This window comes from Bombina bombina, chromosome 4, assembly GCF_027579735.1.
Source record: "Bombina bombina isolate aBomBom1 chromosome 4, aBomBom1.pri, whole genome shotgun sequence".
Lineage (NCBI taxonomy): Eukaryota > Metazoa > Chordata > Amphibia > Anura > Bombinatoridae > Bombina > Bombina bombina.
Window position 1 is genome coordinate 1,022,862,735 of NC_069502.1, and position 19,155 is coordinate 1,022,881,889.

The following is a 19,155-nucleotide window of genomic DNA, read 5'->3' on the forward strand; positions in this document are numbered from 1 at the left end:
CAATGTCTTCATGAATATCTATGAGGAGAGGTTTGTATACACTCATAAAGCTTTTTTACAGTATGGAAAATGCTGGTTTAGATATATAGATGACATTTTTGGCATATGGGGGGTGACATTGACTCCTTGCTGGAATTTGTGGCTGATTTGAATGTTTCCACTAGGCACATTAAGTTTAAACTAGTATATAGTGAGGAGTCTGTAGACCTCCTTGATACTACTATACAGAAGATTGATGTGAGATTAAAGGTTGATTTATATAGGAAGGATAGTGACAGGAATAGTCTGTTGACATATGAAAGTCCTCATTATCCTCCCTTAGTAAATAGTCTCCCTAGGAGTCAACTTCTGCGAGTGAAGAAAATTGTGTCTGATGAGGAGCTTGTTCAGGTTAAATTGAAAGAAATTAGGGATTTATTTCTGCAGAGAGGTTACCCTAAGCCATCGATAGAACAACAGATTAATGAGATTGATACTATACCCAGGCAATCCATTCTGAAGGGGGACTATAATAAAAAGAGAAAGGAGAAACAGGAGAATAAGCGAATGGTTTTTGTGTCCCAATTTAGTCCTTTGAGTGAGAAAATTAGGAGGATTATTAAAAAAACACTGGTCTATCTTGAAAGATCTGAACCATAATATTATAGAGTTTCAGGAGGCCCCTATGCCAGCTTATAGACGCTGTAGAAATATAAGAGATGTTTTGATAAAAGCAGATGTTGGCTCAAATAAGAAAATCGCTCAAACTTTTCTATCTACCCCTAAAGTAGGTTGTTTCCCATGTTTGGGATGTTGTAACTGTAATAACATCATTAAGGGGGATTCTTTTGTACATCCCTTAAATGGGAGACAATTTAAGGTTCCAGGTTTTTTACCTGTAACTCAGAATATATTGTATATCTTATTAAATGCCCCTGTTCCAAAATTTATATTGGAGAATCTACTAGGAAGATTAGAGATAGGATAAATGAACACAAGACAAATATACGTTGGGGTAATAGGGAGGCTCCTGTCTCTAATCATTTTCTACAGACTGGACATAGTATCTCCCAGTTGAGGTTCCAAATAATAGAACAGGTCAGGAAACCCAGACGAGGGGGTGATAGACAAAAATTACTGAACTGTAGATAAAAATTTTGGATTTATACCCTGCAATCTTTGATCCCCCTTGGTATAAATAAAGAAATAAACTGGAATGTTACATTGTGAAATATGTTAAAATAATGTAATTGTCTGGTTAGTATTCTTCATTAAGTTGGCTTTCATCTATGTTGAATACTTACATATATTGTTGTTTTTGAAACATATTACTGGATTGTGATATTTTTTATTTTTTATACTTTACATGTATTGTATACATTTATTTATGTTGTTTTTCTAGGTTACATGTAAATAGATGAATGGCCCTTCTACCACTAGATGGCCCTTCTACCACTAGATGTTGCAGCTAATAGTTGGTAATGCTAATGAATGCTGTACAACTGAATAGGTACCAGACCCCTCCCCTTTTGGGCTTATAAGGAGTGTGTTAGGGCTCCACTGTATACCACATGATTAAGGTCAGATAGACCGAAACGTTGTGTTTTTTTATTATATGATGTCCCAATAAAGAAAGATTGAATTGCTTCCTTGGTGGTGCTGCTCCTGCTTGGATTTTTTACTTCTTTTTAAGGTTTCTTGGCAGGATCTTTGAAGCGTGCACCTATTTGCAGATAGTGCTGGGCTTGTTTCTTTGGATAGAGAGAGCAGAAGAGGGGGATAAAGAGAGGGAGAGAAACAGCAAAAGAGAGGGGGGAGTGCACAAAAGAGAGGGGGGAGATAGCACAAAAGAGAGGGGGATAGAGTACAAAAGAGAGGGGGGAGAGAGCACAAAAGAGAGGGGGAAAGAGCACAAAAGAGTGGGGGAGAGAGCACAAAAGAGATGTGGAGAGAGCACAAAAGAGAGGGGGAGAGAGCACAAAAGAGAGGGGGGAAAGAGCACAAAATAGAGGGGGGAGAGAGCACAAAAGAGAGGAGGGAGAGGGCACAAAAGAGAGGGGGAGAGAGCACAAAAGAGAGGGGGAGAGAGCGCAAAAGAGAGGGGGAGAGAGCGCAAAAGAGAGGGGGAGAGAGCACAAAAGAGAGGGGGGAGAGAGCACAAAAGAGAGGGAGAGAGAGCACAAAAGAGAGGGGGAGAGAGCACAAAAGAGAAGAGGGAGAGAGCACAAAAGAGAGGGGGAGAGAGTGCAAAAGAGAGGGGGAGAGAGCACAAAAGAGAGGGGGAGAGAGCACAAAAGAGAGGGGGAGAGAGCACAAAACAGAGGGGGAGAGAGCACAAAAGAGAAGGGGAGAGAGCACAAAAGAGAGGGGGAGAGAGCACAAAAGAGGGGGAGAGAGCACAAAAGAGAGGGGGAGAGAGCGCAAAAGAGAGGGGGAGAGAGCGCAAAAGAGAGGGGGAGAGAGTGCAAAAGAGAGAGGGGAGAGAGCACAAAAGAGAGGGGGGAGAGAGCACAAAAGAGAGGGGGGAGAGAGCACAAAAGGGAGGGGGAGAGAGCACAAAAGAGAGGGGGAGAGAGCATAAAAGAGAGGGGGAGAGAGCACAAAAGAGAGGGGGAGAGAGCACAAAAGGGAGGGGGAGAGAGCACAAAAGAGAGGGGGAGAGAGCACAAAAGAGAGGGGGAGAGAGCGCAAAAGAGAGGGTGAGAGAGCGCAAAAGAAAGGAGAGAGAGCAAACCAGAGGGGGGAAGAGAGCACAAAAGAGAGGGGGGAGATAGCCCAAAAGAGAGGGGGAGATAGCCCAAAAGAGAGGGGGGAGAGAGCACAAAAGAGAGGGGGAAAGAGCACAAAAGAGTGGGGGAGAGAGCACAAAAGAGAGGGGGAGAGAGCACAAAAGAGATGTGGAGAGAGCACAAAAGAGAGGGGGAGAGAGCACAAAAGAGAGGGGGGAAAGAGCACAAAATAGAGGGGGGAGAGAGCACAAAAGAGAGGAGGGAGAGGGCACAAAAGAGAGGGGGAGAGAGCACAAAAGAGAGGAGGAGAGAGCGCAAAAGAGAGGGGGAGAGAGCGCAAAAGAGAGGGGGAGAGAGCACAAAAGAGAGGGGGGAGAGAGCACAAAAGAGAGGGAGAGAGAGCACAAAAGAGAGGGGGAGAGAGCACAAAAGAGAGGGGGAGAGAGCACAATAGAGAGGGGGGAGAGAGCACAAAAGAGAGGGGGGAGAGAGCACAAAAGGGAGGGGGAGAGAGCACAAAAGAGAGGGGGAGAGAGCACAAAAGAGAGGGGGAGAGAGCACAAAAGAGAGGGGGAAGAGAGCACAAAAGAGAGGGGGGAGAGAGCACAAAAGAGAGGGGGAGATAGCCCAAAAGAGAGGGGGGAGAGAGCACAAAATAGAGGGGGGAAGAGCACAAAAGAGAGGGGGAGAGCGCACAAAAGAGAGGGGGAGAGAGCACAAAAGAGAGGGGGAGAAAGCAGAAAAGAGAGGGGGAGTGAGCAAAAAAGAGAGGGGGAGAGAGTACAAAAGAGAGGGGGAGAGAGCACAAAAGAGAGGGGGAGAGAGCGCAAAAGAGAGGGTGAGAGAGCGCAAAAGAAAGGAGAGAGAGCAAACCAGAGGGGGGAAGAGAGAGAGCAAATGAGAGGGAGAGAGAGAGCACAAAAGAAGGGGGGAGAGAGCATAAAAGAGAGGGGGAAAAAGCACAAAAGAGAGGGGGGAGAGAGCACAAAAGAGAGGGGGGAGAGAGCACAAAAGAGAGGGGGAGAGTGCGCAAAAGAGAGGGGGAAAGAGCGCAAAAGAGAGGGTGGAGAGAGCCCAAAAGAGAGGGGGAAGAGAGCACAAAAGAGAGGGGGGAGAGAGCACAAAAGAGAGGGGGGAGAGAGCGCAAAAGAGAGGGGGAGAGAGCGCAAAAGAGAGGGTTAGAGAGCGCAAAAGAGAGGGGGAGAGAGCGCAAAAGAGAGGGGGAGAGAGCGCAAAAGAGAGAGTGAGAGAGAGCAAAAGAGAGGGAGAGAGACAGCAAAAGAGAGGAGAGAGAGAGCAAATGAGAGGAGAGAGAGACAGAGCAAAAGAGAGGGGGGCGAGAGAGAGCAAAAGAGAGGGGAGAGAGAGGGCAAAATAGAGGGGAGAAAGAGAGAGCAAAAGAGAGGGGAGAAAGAGAGAGCAAAAGAGAGGGGAGAAAGAGAGAGCAAAAGAGAGGGGAGAAAGAGAGCAAAAGAGAGGGAGAGAGACAGCAAAAGAGAGGAGAGAGAGACAGAGCAAAAGAGAGGGGGGTGAGAGAGAGCAAAAGAGAGGGGAGAGAGAGAGCAAAATAGAGGGGAGAAAGAGAAAGCAAAAGAGAGGGGAGAAAGAGAGAGCAAAGAGAGGGGGGATAGAGAGAAAGCAAGGGTTGGGACCGCTGTACTGCAAAAAATGGCCCGTGTACACGGGCTTTAGGACTAGTATATATATATTTAAACATATAGACATACCATATCACTTTTAACCCTTTAAAAATATTTTTATAAATATGATATATTTTTTATTAAAAATCGTATATATGTGTGTAATTGTAATATGTTTCATGTGTTTTGTGCAAAATATTTTGAGCGCTAACTATAACTTTCAACATGTGGTTGTGATATCCTTTGAAAATATAGGTTGCGCTTGAGTTGGCCGCGTTAACCCTTCTCTGGTTAGCACGTTTTAACATGGACTTGTAATATCAAGATTGTGTGCTAATGGTAGCCCAATCAAGCGAAACTGGCTATCACGTGTGCGCTATCATTAGCCCGCCACAATCTGACCCATTGATGCTCAAAAGATAAAAGAACATCTTTACAGCATGCAAAGAAACATTTTATTAATTAATTTAGCACATAAAATGTTTCCCTCTCAGCCATGTGATTTTCAATATTTTTTCTTTTTAATAACCATCAATACATATAAAGTTATTACACACATTATTTTAGCTTCTCCCCACATATAATCTAAATATATTTAATTATATTAAAACTTTGAGTTGCAGAATACAGACATTATTATTGATAGTGCAAGTTATTGGGCTAGATTCATTTATGTATGTAAAGTTGCTGAGGGCTTTCTTGTATAGGAGATCATTTTGGAGATTCATTAAACATTGTTTCACTTACATTTTGCCTCTAAGTTTGTATTGAGGTTTTCTCTGCCCCCCTCCCTGCCACCATTTTGAAATCTAGCTTTCACTACATCCTACTGCTTATTTTAGTTACATTAAAGGGACACTTAACACCTGCTGAAAAGCCTTAAATCTAACTCCTTATGATTACTCAAAATCAAGTAAGCATAGATGTCTATGCCATCTTGTCAGTTTACCCCAAATTGCCCAAACGTTACATCCATCCTTGGTCTCAAAGCGTGACTCCCACTGCCGCCTAACACAAGGCAGCCCAGCCTGTCACTCTTAGGAAGTGTGTGCAAACGCAACTGAAGCCCGTCACCCACAAGGAAGCATCTGGCAACTCTACAAAACGGAGAGTATCTTCAAACTAATGTCTATGTCAAGCACTTAGCCGGTGTTCAGACAGAGTCCCGCTTTGAACCCATGGAATAATCTGATGTTTTACTGAAAGAGTAAGGTGCAGTATTATGCACTGCAGGGTCGGAAGTGATTAGCAACAAAACTCCGTTTTTTATAGTTGCCAGATGCTTCCTTGTGGGTGACGGGCTTCAGTTGCGTTTGCACACACTTCCTAAGAGTGACAGGCTGGGCTGCCTTGTGTTAGGCGGCAGTGGGAGTCACGCTTTGAGACCAAGGATGGATGTAACGTTTGGGCAGGAAAAGTAAGGATCTTCTGGTGCCATATTATGTACTGCAGGGTTAGATATAACCAGACCTCGGAATTCGGATTTCCCTATCCAAGGCTTACCCATTATTTACAGGACTGGTCTCTCTCTTGTCCCTCCCCAGAGCTTACTATTTTTAATTGTGGTGTCTAAAGCCATGCTCTCACTCACTTATGTAATATACATCAGGCACTAATAAATAATAATATCTTCACACACAGCAGAACACGCTCTGCATGCCTCACAGTTAGTGCGTGCTGCAGATGTGATTGCTCTCTAAACAACATACATAATTAAACACTGTGCCGTGCGTATCATGTGACAGCTGTGCCTGCGTGTAACGCAAGTTACAATATGGCGGTATGCATACAAACATCAAGCACAGGTACAACATTGTAATTGAAAACACTTTTTTTAAACAATTTGGGGTAAACTGACAAGATGGCATAGACATCTATGCTTACTTGATTTTGATTAATCAGAAGGAGTTTGTTTTATGGATTTTAGCAGGCAGGTGTTAAGTGTCCCTTTAAGGCATACTCATGACTATTTGATGAACTCAAGGATCTATATTACATAAGTTCTTGAATTAGTAGGGAGTTTACTGAAAGAAATAACAGGTTTATTATTTTTTTATTGTTCTTTTTCTCCCTTTTTAAAAAAAGCAAATAAAAAACTTCTCAGGTTTATAGTAATGAAATCAAAGATTGTCTGAGCATCTAGACTCCCACAAATAAAGGCATTAAAAGAACTACTTCTATTGATGATTTCTCATAGTACAAAGAACAATCAGTGGTTTACAAAGCCATGCTGTATTGTGTTAATTCTGACTGAAAGCTGCACTAAAGTAATGATATAAGCGTATAATGGTATAATTATACAATAACTTATATCTGAATGTATTCTTTTTGTGTATATAAGTCAGGAGGAACTGTACAGAATGTAGCTCATCATGATATTGTGGTTAAAGGGTTCAAGTTAAAACTAAAACTATTGCTACTGTAATGGGAATTTCTGCAGCATTTGACTTGGCTTTTCAGATTTAACACTCATTGCAATCAGAATGAACTAAAACAAAAAGGAGGGAGATCAAAAACGTTTATGTATCCCAGTAAATCCTCCTCATCAAACAAATTGCACTTATTCCCCACTGTGTAAAATAGCCTCTAAATCCAGAGATACAAAGGACTCTTGTTCAGTAAGTAGTGATCATCTTAAAAGGACAGTACACTGTAAAATTGTTTTTCCATAAATGTATTTTAAATGACTTGTTATACCAACTGCAGAGTATAAAATATTTGAGAAATTGCATTTTCGGGTTTATTTGTGTATCTGAAGTAGCTGGTTTTGTGCTTTGAAACCACAGCCTATTACAATGGATTGAGCTTCAGGTAATATCAGATCTCATTATGTTATTACTTTTATGTACACAGACTTGCTTCCTTATCTTATATTTGTCTGGAACACCAAAGCTCAATACATAGAGAGAACAATGGAAAATTATCATTTTATTACTTAACTATCCTGCATCCCACTGGAAGTGTAATCTCTTCTGCTGGCTGTGTTTACTTAGGCTTGTCAATAGCGTATACACCAGTATCAAAACTTTCAGTATAGGTTGGGAAACCACAAGCTAAATCAGCTATTTCAAATGCTGAAATATGAGTAAAGGAGCTACTTGCAACCTATTTAATACACTCTAGCAGGTAAAAAGGATCATTGGGAATAATTTAAAGGGGAGAAAGTTTTTGGGTGAACTGTCCCTTTAAGCCTTGAATATAACCTTACATAAGGCCCCCTTAATGTAAATATTATAGAGACAGAGGGAACGCAACACAAATTTTCCTAAGTAGGTGTGAACACCTTAACCCAAGGGACCCTACTAAAATTTGGAAGAGACATTAGTCACGTAATGTAGACAGAATATCTACCAAGTAGTTTTTAAAGGGACAGTCTAGTCAAAATTAAACTTTTTTTGATTCAGATAGGGCATGCATTTTTAAGCAACTTTCCAATTGACTTTTATCATCAAATTTGCTTTGTTCACTTGGTATACTTTGTTGAAAGCTAAACCTAGGCACTGATTGGCATTGATTGGCTAAAATGCAAGTCTGTAAAAAAAAACTGAAATAAAGGGCCGAGGCTAACAAGTATATTAATAAACCCATGTTGGTTATGCAAAACTGGGGAATGGGTAATAAAGGGATTATCTATCTTTTTAAACAATAACAATTCTGGAGTAAACTGTCCCTTTAAGATTATATGTAAATAAGGTAACTAAGACATGGGACAGAGACAAGTGAATGAGGAATTAAAGAACCCAGCTGCTGTAAGATTGTACTAATTGTAAATGTGAGATACATAAGGTGTTTAGTAGTTATTACGGTAATGAGATCAAAACTGCAATTGAGCAAACCAGTTGGTGCCTCTATATTCTGGTACAAAAATAAGATAAAGGGACAGTAAAGTCAAAATTAAACTTAAATGGATGGCATAGAACATAATGGGCGCGATCACATATACGGCGCAGGTTTCGGCGCAAGCGTGGGAACCCTTGCCACCCGTAATTTCACCTCGCACATTGGGGTGTTACATATACTGCGCCGTTAGATGCTAAACTGGCGTAAGTAGGACAAACTGCCGAAATTGTGCGCAAATACACATTTTAGTCATCGCAAGTAACTTACGCCAGTATTTTATCCACGGCAAGTGTCAATAAAGAGTAGTTTTATGCAAATTAGGCCAACATTCGTAAAAATGAACCGCGATTTCATATAAAAATGCAACACGTAATTATGCTATTCAAAATTCATATATAAACCCATATATAAAGAGATGAAGGTAATACAATTATGATTTCCCATTGTTCTCTCCTCCAAGTATTGTTGATTGTTTTGAGAAGAAATTTAAAGTAAATAAGCAAGTATATGTCCACAATGTGATAAAGTACCTACAAGCTCAATCCATTTGATTATGTTGTGGCTTCAAACTATTTCAAATACATAACTAAACCTTAAAAAACCAATATCATAGTATACCGTCCCTTTAACCTTGAGATGCTGCTTAAATGTATGTGTTTGTTAAGGCTTCCAGGGAGTTATGTTGCTTTTTTAGTCAGTGCAAGGGTTCCTGCGCCTGCAATTTGTGGCAAGATAAGAATGGAGTAGATTCTCTGAATTCTGAAGTCCTTACGCTGTATATTGGATACCAAATTGTGCGTCTGTTCTATGTTAGTCTATGGTTAAAAAAATATGTCCGAAGGGTGAAATATACGTGTGTTACTTGTATGCTACGCCGTATATGTAATACCAAAATCTCGTAAAATCTGGTGTCGCCGGATTTTGCGGGCGACGCTGCATATGTAATGGAGGCCAATATGTTTACACAACTATCAATTTTGCTAGTTGCTCAGTTCCTTTGGTATCCTTTGTTAAAGAGTAATCCTAGGTAAACTCAGGAACATTCATGGGCCTTTAGCCATCTGGCAGCAGTGTTTACAATAATGTTTACAATAATGTTAAAGACTATTGCAAATACTTGTGCTTTAGAATGCAAAATACATGTGCACGCTCCTAAGCTTCTATCAGCCTACCTTGGTAAACTCTTAAAAAAAAAAAAAGAGTAAAAAGCAAATTTGATAATGGAAGTAAACTGGAAAATTGTTTAAAATTGCATGCTCTATCTAAATCATGAAAGTTTATTTTGACATTACTGTCCCTTTAAGTGCTAATACAAATATTCCTCTTTTTATAACCCAATACAATAATAATCGACAAATTCAACATATTTTGAACAAACACTGGCACATAGTATGTAGAGACCCAATTCTAAAACCATTATTATCAGAACAACCCCGAATTGTGTATACCAGAGCGCCCACATTAAGAAGTAAATTGGCCCCCAGTAAAAAAGTAAAACATACAGTTTCTAATCCGAAAATAAAAAAAGCAAACCTTTTTCTAAAACAGGTGGGAATATATAAATGTGGCATGAAGAGATGCCAAACATGTAAATATATTACTTCAGGTAAAAAAACTTTTAAATCATTCTCAACAGGAGAAAGTTTTGAAATAACTAGATTTTTCAATTGCAACTCCAGTTATGTCATATATGTCCTAGAATGCATTTGTGGGGTACAATACGTGGGTCGCACCTCCAGGAAAGCTAGGACACGCTGGGGGGAACATTGGCGCAATTGCAAGAACTGTAAAAAGACCACTATCAAACACAGTATACCTGAACATTGCCTCCACAAACATGGGGGCAACCCATCTATATTCAAATTTTATCCGATAGACTTCATCCCCCCCTCCACAGACTATAACAGAATGATCTCACTCAGACAACGTGAGACTTTCTGGATACACAAACTTAAAACTTTGTATCCAGCAGGCCTTAACTCCAATTTAGATCTAGCTGCCTTTAATTAATAGTACATCTGTCTCATTTGCATTTTCGGCGTCCATTACATATACTGAACATAAAAGATGTTAATATCATATATACAAATACATCGGTAGCCATAATTACTTTCATCCTCTATCACATCATTACAAATAACCGTTCTCTATTGATCATACTAAGATATAAACATGTAGAAAATCATTTGTTCTAGGCGTTATCAAACCTTGCCTATATTCAGCATTCACATAAAAACTCCCCAAAAGACAAAACACTAAGTCCCTATTTACTTCTAGGATTAAGGAACAAATATAAAAAACCAGCACCTATTGAATTAGAATAAACCTATCTTGTTGAGTTTTTAATATACTCACAGATATCGGCAAATACCTTAAGTAAATATATATATTTAAATAGCGCAGACATCTTTTTCAGCAAACAAAAACAATCTGGGTTATTTGTAGATTTTTTTCCGCTTTTTTCGCCTTTTTCATTTTTTCCGTTTTTTTCGCTTTCGATTAAGACAGAAAGAAAAAAACCCACTCAAAAATCGAGTAACCTGTTTTTATATTACGAGAAAATACATATATATTTTTGGACATAAACTTATCTAAACAATTTTAATATGTTTTTAACAATATTTCCTATTTGATATTTTATATAGACATATGTTTTTATCTAATCAGTTAGTTATTGTTGTTACATTTTTTAGAAATTATTCCATTCAGCCACTTAGAAGAATGTCTAACAAAATCGTCTCTTTGCAACAATGTTACCAATATGCTTATTGGTTCTGCTCTATCCAATCAGGTGATATGTACACCTTTTTAAATGTACCTGTTAACAATGTATGTAATTGATCTGATGAAACGGCCAGGAGCTAACGGCCGAGAAACGCGTTATCAGCTCCAAAAATAAAACCCCTTTTTTTCCAGTTACTCAGCCTGGATTGAGTTTTATTTTATTTTCTTGTGCAAAGAGACGCATATTTCAGCCCTATAACAGTTCATACTGTTTACTGCTTAAGAGGTTCCGATTCCAACTGGAATAAACAAACAAACACCTTACCAAGTACGGCATCCAACAAAGGAGAGTTTGGGAATTTTGTCCTGGGATCGTAAGACACCGAGAGACCAGCACCTTATCGCTTTGGTCAGCGTGCTGACTGCTGAGAATGTCAGCCTGCTTGTATGCACTTTTTTAACGAAAAGTGCCACTCCACTTGTGAGTACCTGTCTTTTGGTTTATACTAAATCTTCCCACCTGTCTAGAGATATCTGCACTATGAGGCGCTCTCTTTTTCTCTTCACCATTTAGATTTCTGACTCACCGACAGCACCAAGAGAAGCAGCCTCGCCGCACGGATTTCGCCTGTTTGATTGATTGAACTTTCATAAGACTTTTATCTTATTTTTGGCATCACTGATGGACACTTTTGGGTTTGCATTAGTTTATAATTATTAATCACCGTTTTTTTCACTTGACCATTTACCTTTATTTTTATGTTATAAATTGTATCACATCACCAAGTTATATAAGCACTACCATTACTATTATCAATTCCACTATATTCTACCTCAGAATCACTTACCAGTCTGAGACATAACACAAACACCACCTTAGCATTGAAACATTTCTGTTTATTTATAACAAAAATTCTGCCACACAGATACACACTTTTTTCCACAGATTTTTTCCAAATATATTTTTTCAGTACTCAGCAACATATCTTTTCTCTAAGAAATTTTCTATATGGCGCCCCCTATCTATATTCAATAATGCAAATATGTGTCTGTCTTGTACACAACATATGGAATATCCCTCACAAATATCAATTCCCAAAAGTCACACACAGAGCAAGCATCAAAGATAAAAAATTAAAGAAGATGGAGCTAGGTTGTGATCAAAGTGGAACACTATTCAAAATCAATTGTATAGGGAAAACAGAATGCAGTTGTGAGAAATACAGGTACCTGATATATTATTCACGTTAATTAGACTTTCCCAAGCACAAATATTGTTGCAAGAAACAACCAAGGCATACAATTTTCATATAAAGGGCAGCTGTAATGTCTGAAAGTGTCTTTTGTCTTGTCACAAATGACACGCTACAGAAATTGTCAATTATCATCCATCCAACTGTACTCAGCAAAATAAAAGAACACGTTTGGTGTTTTTTAGGTGCAAACAATGTACTCTTGTCGGACTAAATATATCACTAATAGTAAATTAAAGGGACATGATATTCACACTTGTTACTTCACGATTCATACCATTTTTAAAAGGTGTCCAATATACTTTTTTTTTTCAAATTTACTTTGTTCTTATAGTATGCTTTGTTGAAAATAAGATATGTAGTCTCAATGTACATGCTTGGAGTACAATATGGCAGCATTTTTCCAAGAATTATTTTAACAATGTTACACATTTGCAAGAGCACTCAATGACAGCGTGCATGCTGCCTACCTAGGCATGCTCTTCAACAAATAATACCAAAAGAATGAAGCAAATGTAAAAATAGTAGTAAATTGGAAACACTGTTTTAAAGTTGTTTGTTCTACATGAATCATAAAAAATGGTTGCTCTATGTAACTTTAATTAAAAGATATACACTTATGGACCCCAAGGATACCATACTGACATCTTTGGAAGCAAGGGTCACAACTGGGGATAAAATAAGCTCATAGTACTACCCCAGGGTACCTAGCCCTTAGGCCTACAAAGTTCAGTAAAATCTTTGATTAATCTATGTTTTGCAGATTACATTTAGTCTAGATGGTGCAATTATATTTGATAAACTTATTACAACAATCTGTAAAAAAAAGTGCATATAATCGAAAACCAATGCAAATGTTTACTAACCTGATATTTTATCTGTATCTTTATTATCCTGAACATTTTCTTCCTCTTCATCATTATCTTCATCTTTATTATCATCGTCATCATCATCTATAAAACATTGACTACATTTAGTTACAAGTTTTAGCTATCATACCAAAAACACAATGTATGCTTACCTGATAAATTTATTTCTCTTGTGGTGTATCCAGTCCACGGATCATCCATTACTTGTGGGATATTCTCATTCCCAACAGGAAGTTGCAAGAGGACACCCACAGCAGAGCTGTAATATAGCTCCTCCCCTAACTGTCATAGCCAGTCATTCGACCGAAAACAAGCCGAGAAAGGAGGAACCATAGGGTGCAGTGGTTACTGTAGTTTAAATTTAAAAATTACCTGCCTTAAAATGACAGGGCGGGCTGTGGACTGGATACACCACAAGAGAAATAAATTTATCAGGTAAGCATAAATTGTGTTTTCTCTTGTAAGGTGTATCCAGTCCACTGATCATCCATTTCTTGTGGGATACCAATACCAAAGCTAAAGTACACGGATGAAGGGAGGGACAAGGCAGGTACTTAAATGGAAGGAACCACTGCCTGTAAAACCTTTCTCCCAAATATAGCCTCCAAAGAAGCAAAAGTATCAAATTTGTAAAATTTTGAAAAAGTATGAAGCGAAGACCAAGTCGCCGCCTTGCAAATCTGTTCAACAGAAGCCTCATTTTTAAAGGCCCAAGTGGAAAGCCACAGCTCTAGTGGAATGAGCTGTAATCCTTTCAGGAGGCTGCTGTCCAGCAGTCTCATAGGATAAGTGGATTATGCTTCTTAGCCAAAAAGAAAGAGAGGTTGCCGAAGCCTTTTGACCTCTCCTCTGTCCAGAGTAGACAACAAACAAAGCAGATGTTTGACGAAAATCTTTAGTAGCTTGTAAGTAAAACTTTAAAGCACGGACCACGTCCAGATTGTGTAATAGACGTTCCTTCTTCGAAGAAGGATTAGGACACAAGGATGGAACAACAATCTCTTGATTGATATTCTTGTTAGATACCACCTTAGGTAAGAACCCAGGTTTGGTACGCAGGACTACCTTATCCGTATGAAAAATCAGATAAGGAGAATCACATTATAAGGCAGATAGCTCAGAGACTCTACGAGCCGAGGAAATAGCTACCAAAAACAGAATTTTCCAAGATAAAAGTATGATATCTATGGAATGAAGAGGTTCAAACGTAACTCCTTGAAGAACCTTAAGAACCAAATTTAAGCTCTATGGTGGAGCAACAGGTTTAAACACAGGCTTGATTCTAACTAAAGCCTGACAAAATGCCTGAACGTCTGGAACATCTGCCAGACGCTTGTGCAAAAGAATAGACAGAGCAGAAATCTGTCCCTTTAAGGAAATAGCTGACAATCCTTTTTCCAAACCTTCTTGGAGAAAAGATAATATCCTGGGAATCCTGACCTTACTCCATGAGTAACCCTTGGATTCACACCAATAAAGATATTTACGCCATATCCTATGTTAAATTTTCCTGGTGACAGGCTTTCGTGCCTGTATTAAGGTATCAATAACTGACTCGGAGAAGCCACGCTTTGATAAAATCAAGCGTTCAATCTCCAGGCAGTCAGCCTCAGAGAAATTAGATTTGGATGGTTGAAAGGACCCTGAAGTAGAAGGTCCTGTCTCAGAGGCAGAGACCATGGTGGAAAGGATGACATGTCCACTAGATCTGCATACCAGGTCCTGCATGGCCACGCAGGTGCTATCAGAATTACCGATGCTCTCTCCTGCTTGATCTTGACAATCAGTCGAGGGAGCAGAGGAAACGGTGGAAACACATAAGCCAGGTTGAAAGACCAGGGTGCTGCTAGAGCATCTATCAGTGTCGCCTTGGGATCCCTGGACCTGGATCCGTAACACGGAAGCTTGGCGTTCTGGCGAGATGCCATGAGATCCAGTTCTGGTTTGCCCCAACGATGAATCAGTTGTGCAAAAACCTCCGGATGGAGTTCCCACTCTCCCGGATGAAAAGTCTGACGACTTAGAAAATCCGCCTCCCAGTTCTCTACACCTGGGATATGGATAGCTGATAGGTGGCAAGAGTGAATCTCTGCCCAGCGAATTATTTTTGAAACTTCTAACATCGCTAGGGAACTTCTTGTTCCCCCTTGATGGTTGATGTAAGCTACAGTCATGATGTTGTCCGACTGAAATCTGATGTACCTCAGAGTTGCTAACTGAGGCCAAGCCTGAAGAGCATTGAATATCGCTCTTAGTTCCAGAATATTTATTGGATGGAGAGACTCCTCCTGAGTCCACGATCCCTGAGCCTTCAGTGAATTCCAGACTGCACCCCAACCTAGAAGGCTTGCATCTATTGTTACAATTGTCCAATCTGGCCTGCGAAAGGTCATACCTTTGGACAGATGGACCCGAGATAGCTACCAGAGAAGAGAATCCCTGGTCTCTTGGTCCAGATTCAGTTGAGGGGACAAATCTGTGTAATCCCCGTTCCACTGACTGAGCATGCATAGTTGCAGCGGTCTGAGATGTAAACGTGCAAACAGCACTATGTCCATTGCCGCTACCATTAAGCCGATTACTTCCATACACTGAGCCACCGAAGGGCGAGGAATGGAATGAAGAACCCGGCAGGAATTTAGAAGCTTTGATAACCTGGACTCCGTCAGGTAAATTTTCATTTCTACAGAATCTATCAGAGTCCCTAGAAAGGAAACTCTTGTGAGTGGGGATAGAGAACTCTTTTCCTCGTTCACTTTCCACCCATGCGACCTCAGAAATGCCAGTACTACGTCCGTATGAGACTTGGCAATTTGGAAGTTTGACGCCTGTATCAGGATGTCGTCTAAATAAGGGGCTACTGCTATGCCCCGCAGCCTTAGGACCGCCAGAAGCGACCCCAGAACCTTTGTAAAGATTTTTGGGGCTGTAGCTAATCCAAAGGGAAGAGCTACAAACTGGTAATGCCTGTCTAGAAAGGCAAACCTGAGAAACCGATGATGATCTTTGTGTAACGGAATGTGAAGATAAGCATCCTTTAGATCCACTGTAGTCACATATTGACCCTCCTGGATCATTGGTAGGATGGTACGAATAGTTTCCATCTTGAATGATGGAACTTTGAGGAATTTGTTTAAGATCTTTAGATCCAAAATTGGTCTGAAGGTTCCCTCTTTTTTGGGAACCACAAACAGATTTGAGTAAAAACCCTGTCCCTGTTCCTCCTTTGGAACTGGATGGATCACTCCCATAACTAGGAGGTCTCATACACAGTGTAAGAATGCCTCTCTCTTTATCTGGTTTGCAGATAATTGTGAAAGGTGAAATCTCCCTTTTGGGGGGGAAGCTTTGAAGTCCAGGAGATATCCCTGGGATATAATTTCCAACGCCCAGGGATCCTGAACATCTCTTGCCCACGCCTGGGCGAAGAGTGAAAGTCTGCCCCCTACTAGATCCGTTACCGGATAGGGGGCCGTTCCTTCATGCTGTCTTAGAGACAGCAGCAGGCTTTTTGGCCTGCTTACTTTTTTTCCAGGTCTGGATTGGTCTCCAGACCGTCTTGGATTGAGCAAAAGTTCCCTCTTGTTTATTATTAGAGGAAGTTGATGCCGCACCTGCCTTGAAGTTTCGCAAGGCACGAAAATTAGACTGTTTGGCCCTAGATTTGGACCTGTCCTGAGGAAGGGCATGACCTTTTCCTCCAGTGATATCAGCAATAATCTCCTTCAAACCAGGCCCGAATAGGGTCTGCCCCTTGAAGGGAATGTTAAGTAGCTTAGATTTTGAAGTCACGTCAGCTGACCATGATCTAAGCCATAGCGCTCTGTGCGCCTGTATAGCAAAACCAGAATTCTTAGCCGTTAGTTTAGTCAAATGAACAATGGCATCAGAATAAAAGAATTGGCTAGCTTAAGTGCTCTAAGTTTGCCAAGTATGTCATCCAATGGAGTCGCTACCTGTAAAGCCTCTTCCAGAGACTCAAACCAGTACGCCGCAGCAGCAGTGACAGGGGCAATGCATGCAAGGGGCTGTAGGATAAAATCTTGTTGAATAAATATTTTCTTAAGGTAACCTCTAATTTTGTATCCATTGGATCTAAAAAAAAAAAAAAAGCACAACTGTCCTCGACAGGGATAGTAGTACGCTTTACTAGAGTAGAAACTGCTCCCTCCACCTTATGGACTGTCTGCCATAAGTCCCGTGTGGTGGCATCTATTGGAAATATTTTTCTAAAAATAGGAGGGGAAGAGAACGGCACACCTGGTCTATCCCATTCCTTATTAATAATTTCTGTAAACCTTTTAGGTATTTGGAAAAACATCAGTACACACCGGCACTGCAAAGTATTTATCCAGTCTACACAATTTCTCTGGCACTGCAATGGTATCACAGTCATTCAGAGCAGCTAAAACCTCCCTAAGCAACACGCGGAGGTGTTCAAGCTTAAATTTAAATGTAGAAATATTAGAATCAGGTATCTTTCCTGAGTCATTAACATCACCCACTGACTGAAGCTCTCTTTCCTCAGCTTCTGCATATTGTGAGGCAGTATCAGACATGGTTCTTAAAGCGTCAGTATGCTCTGCATTTTGTCTCACCCCAGAGCTATCTTGCTTACCTTTAAGTTCAGGTAGTCTGGCTAATACCGCTGACAGTGTATTATCCATGACTGCCGCCATGTCTTGTAAAGTAAACGCTATTGGCGCCCTAGATGTACTTGGCGCCATTTGAGCGTGAGTCCCTTAAGCGGGAGTTAAAGGGTCTGACACGTGGGGAAAGTTAGTCGGCATAACTTCCCCCTCGTCAGATTCCTCTGGTGATAAAAATTTTTAAAGACAGAAAATGATCTTTATTGCATAAAATGAAATCAGTACATTTGGTACACATTCTAAGAGGGGGTTCCACCATGGCTTTTAAACATAATAAACAAGGAGTTTATTCTATGTCAGACATGTTTATACAGACTAGCAATGAGACTAGCAAGCTTGGAAAACACTTTAAATCAAGTTAACAAGCAAATATAAAAAACGGTACTGTGCCTTTAAGAGAAACATTTTTTACAGTGTGTATAATAGGCTAACAGAGCATTGCACCCACTTGCAAATGGATGATTAACCCCTTAGTTCAAAAAACGGATCAAAAAAACGAAATAGACGTTTTTTAACATTCACAACCAACTGCCACAGCAAGCTGTGGCCCTACCTTCCCCAATAAACGACTTTGGAAAGCCTTTGGGCCCTTTAGAGATGTCCTATAGCATTCAGAGGGCCTTTGAGGGAAGCTGGATGTCACAGTTTGTAATTTTAACTGCACAAACTGTAACTTTTATACTACAACAGTGGAAAGCCTCAGGAAACTGTTTCTAGTTTAAATTTAAGCCAGCCATGTGGAAAAAACTAGGCCCCAATAAAGTTTTATCACCAAAGCATATATACAAACGATTAAACATGCCAGCAAACGTTTTATATTGCAATATCATAAGGGTATTACCCCTGGGAGTAAGCATGATACCAGTAGTTATTAAATCACTGTATTCAGGCTTAACTTACATTAATCTGGTATCAGCAGCATTTTCTAGTGTTTTCCATCTCTAGAAAAAATTATAACTGCACATACCTGATAGCAGAATAAACTGCACACCATTCTCTCGCTGAAGTTTTACCTCATCTGTGTAATCCCCTCAGACATATGGGAGAACAGCAATGGGTCTTAGTTACAACCTGCTAAGATCATAGAAACCTCAGGCAGATTCTTCTTCTATTTACTGCCTGAGATAAAATAGCACAACTCCGGTACTATTTAAAAATAACAAACTTTTGATTGAAGAAAATAAACTAGCTATATTTAACCACTCTCTCCTACAACGTCCTAGCTTGTTGAGAGTTGCAAGAGAATGACTGGCTATGACAGTTAGGGGAGGAGCTATATTACAGCTCTGCTGTGGGTGTCCTCTTGCAACTTCCTGTTGGGAATGAGAATATCCCACAAGTAATGGATGATCCGTGGACTGGATACACCTTACAAGAGAAATACACCAATTATAGTAATTCTTTACTAGCATGTCACCAGTACAACGCTCTTATCAAATTTATTTACTTTGTCATAAGATCTTTAGTGTAAC

At 40.1% G+C, this 19,155-nt stretch overlaps 1 protein-coding gene across 1 annotated transcript in view; it reads right to left on the reverse strand.

Moving 5' to 3' along the window:
- The window catches only part of LOC128657721 (ADP-ribose glycohydrolase MACROD2), a 1,711,614-nt gene that overhangs the window by 436,674 nt on the left and 1,255,785 nt on the right, over positions 1–19,155 (reverse strand). The window contains exon 5 of the mRNA XM_053712124.1: positions 13,032–13,118. Within this exon, the coding sequence (XP_053568099.1) occupies positions 13,032–13,118 (87 nt within the window). The remainder of the gene's footprint in view (positions 1–13,031; positions 13,119–19,155) is intronic.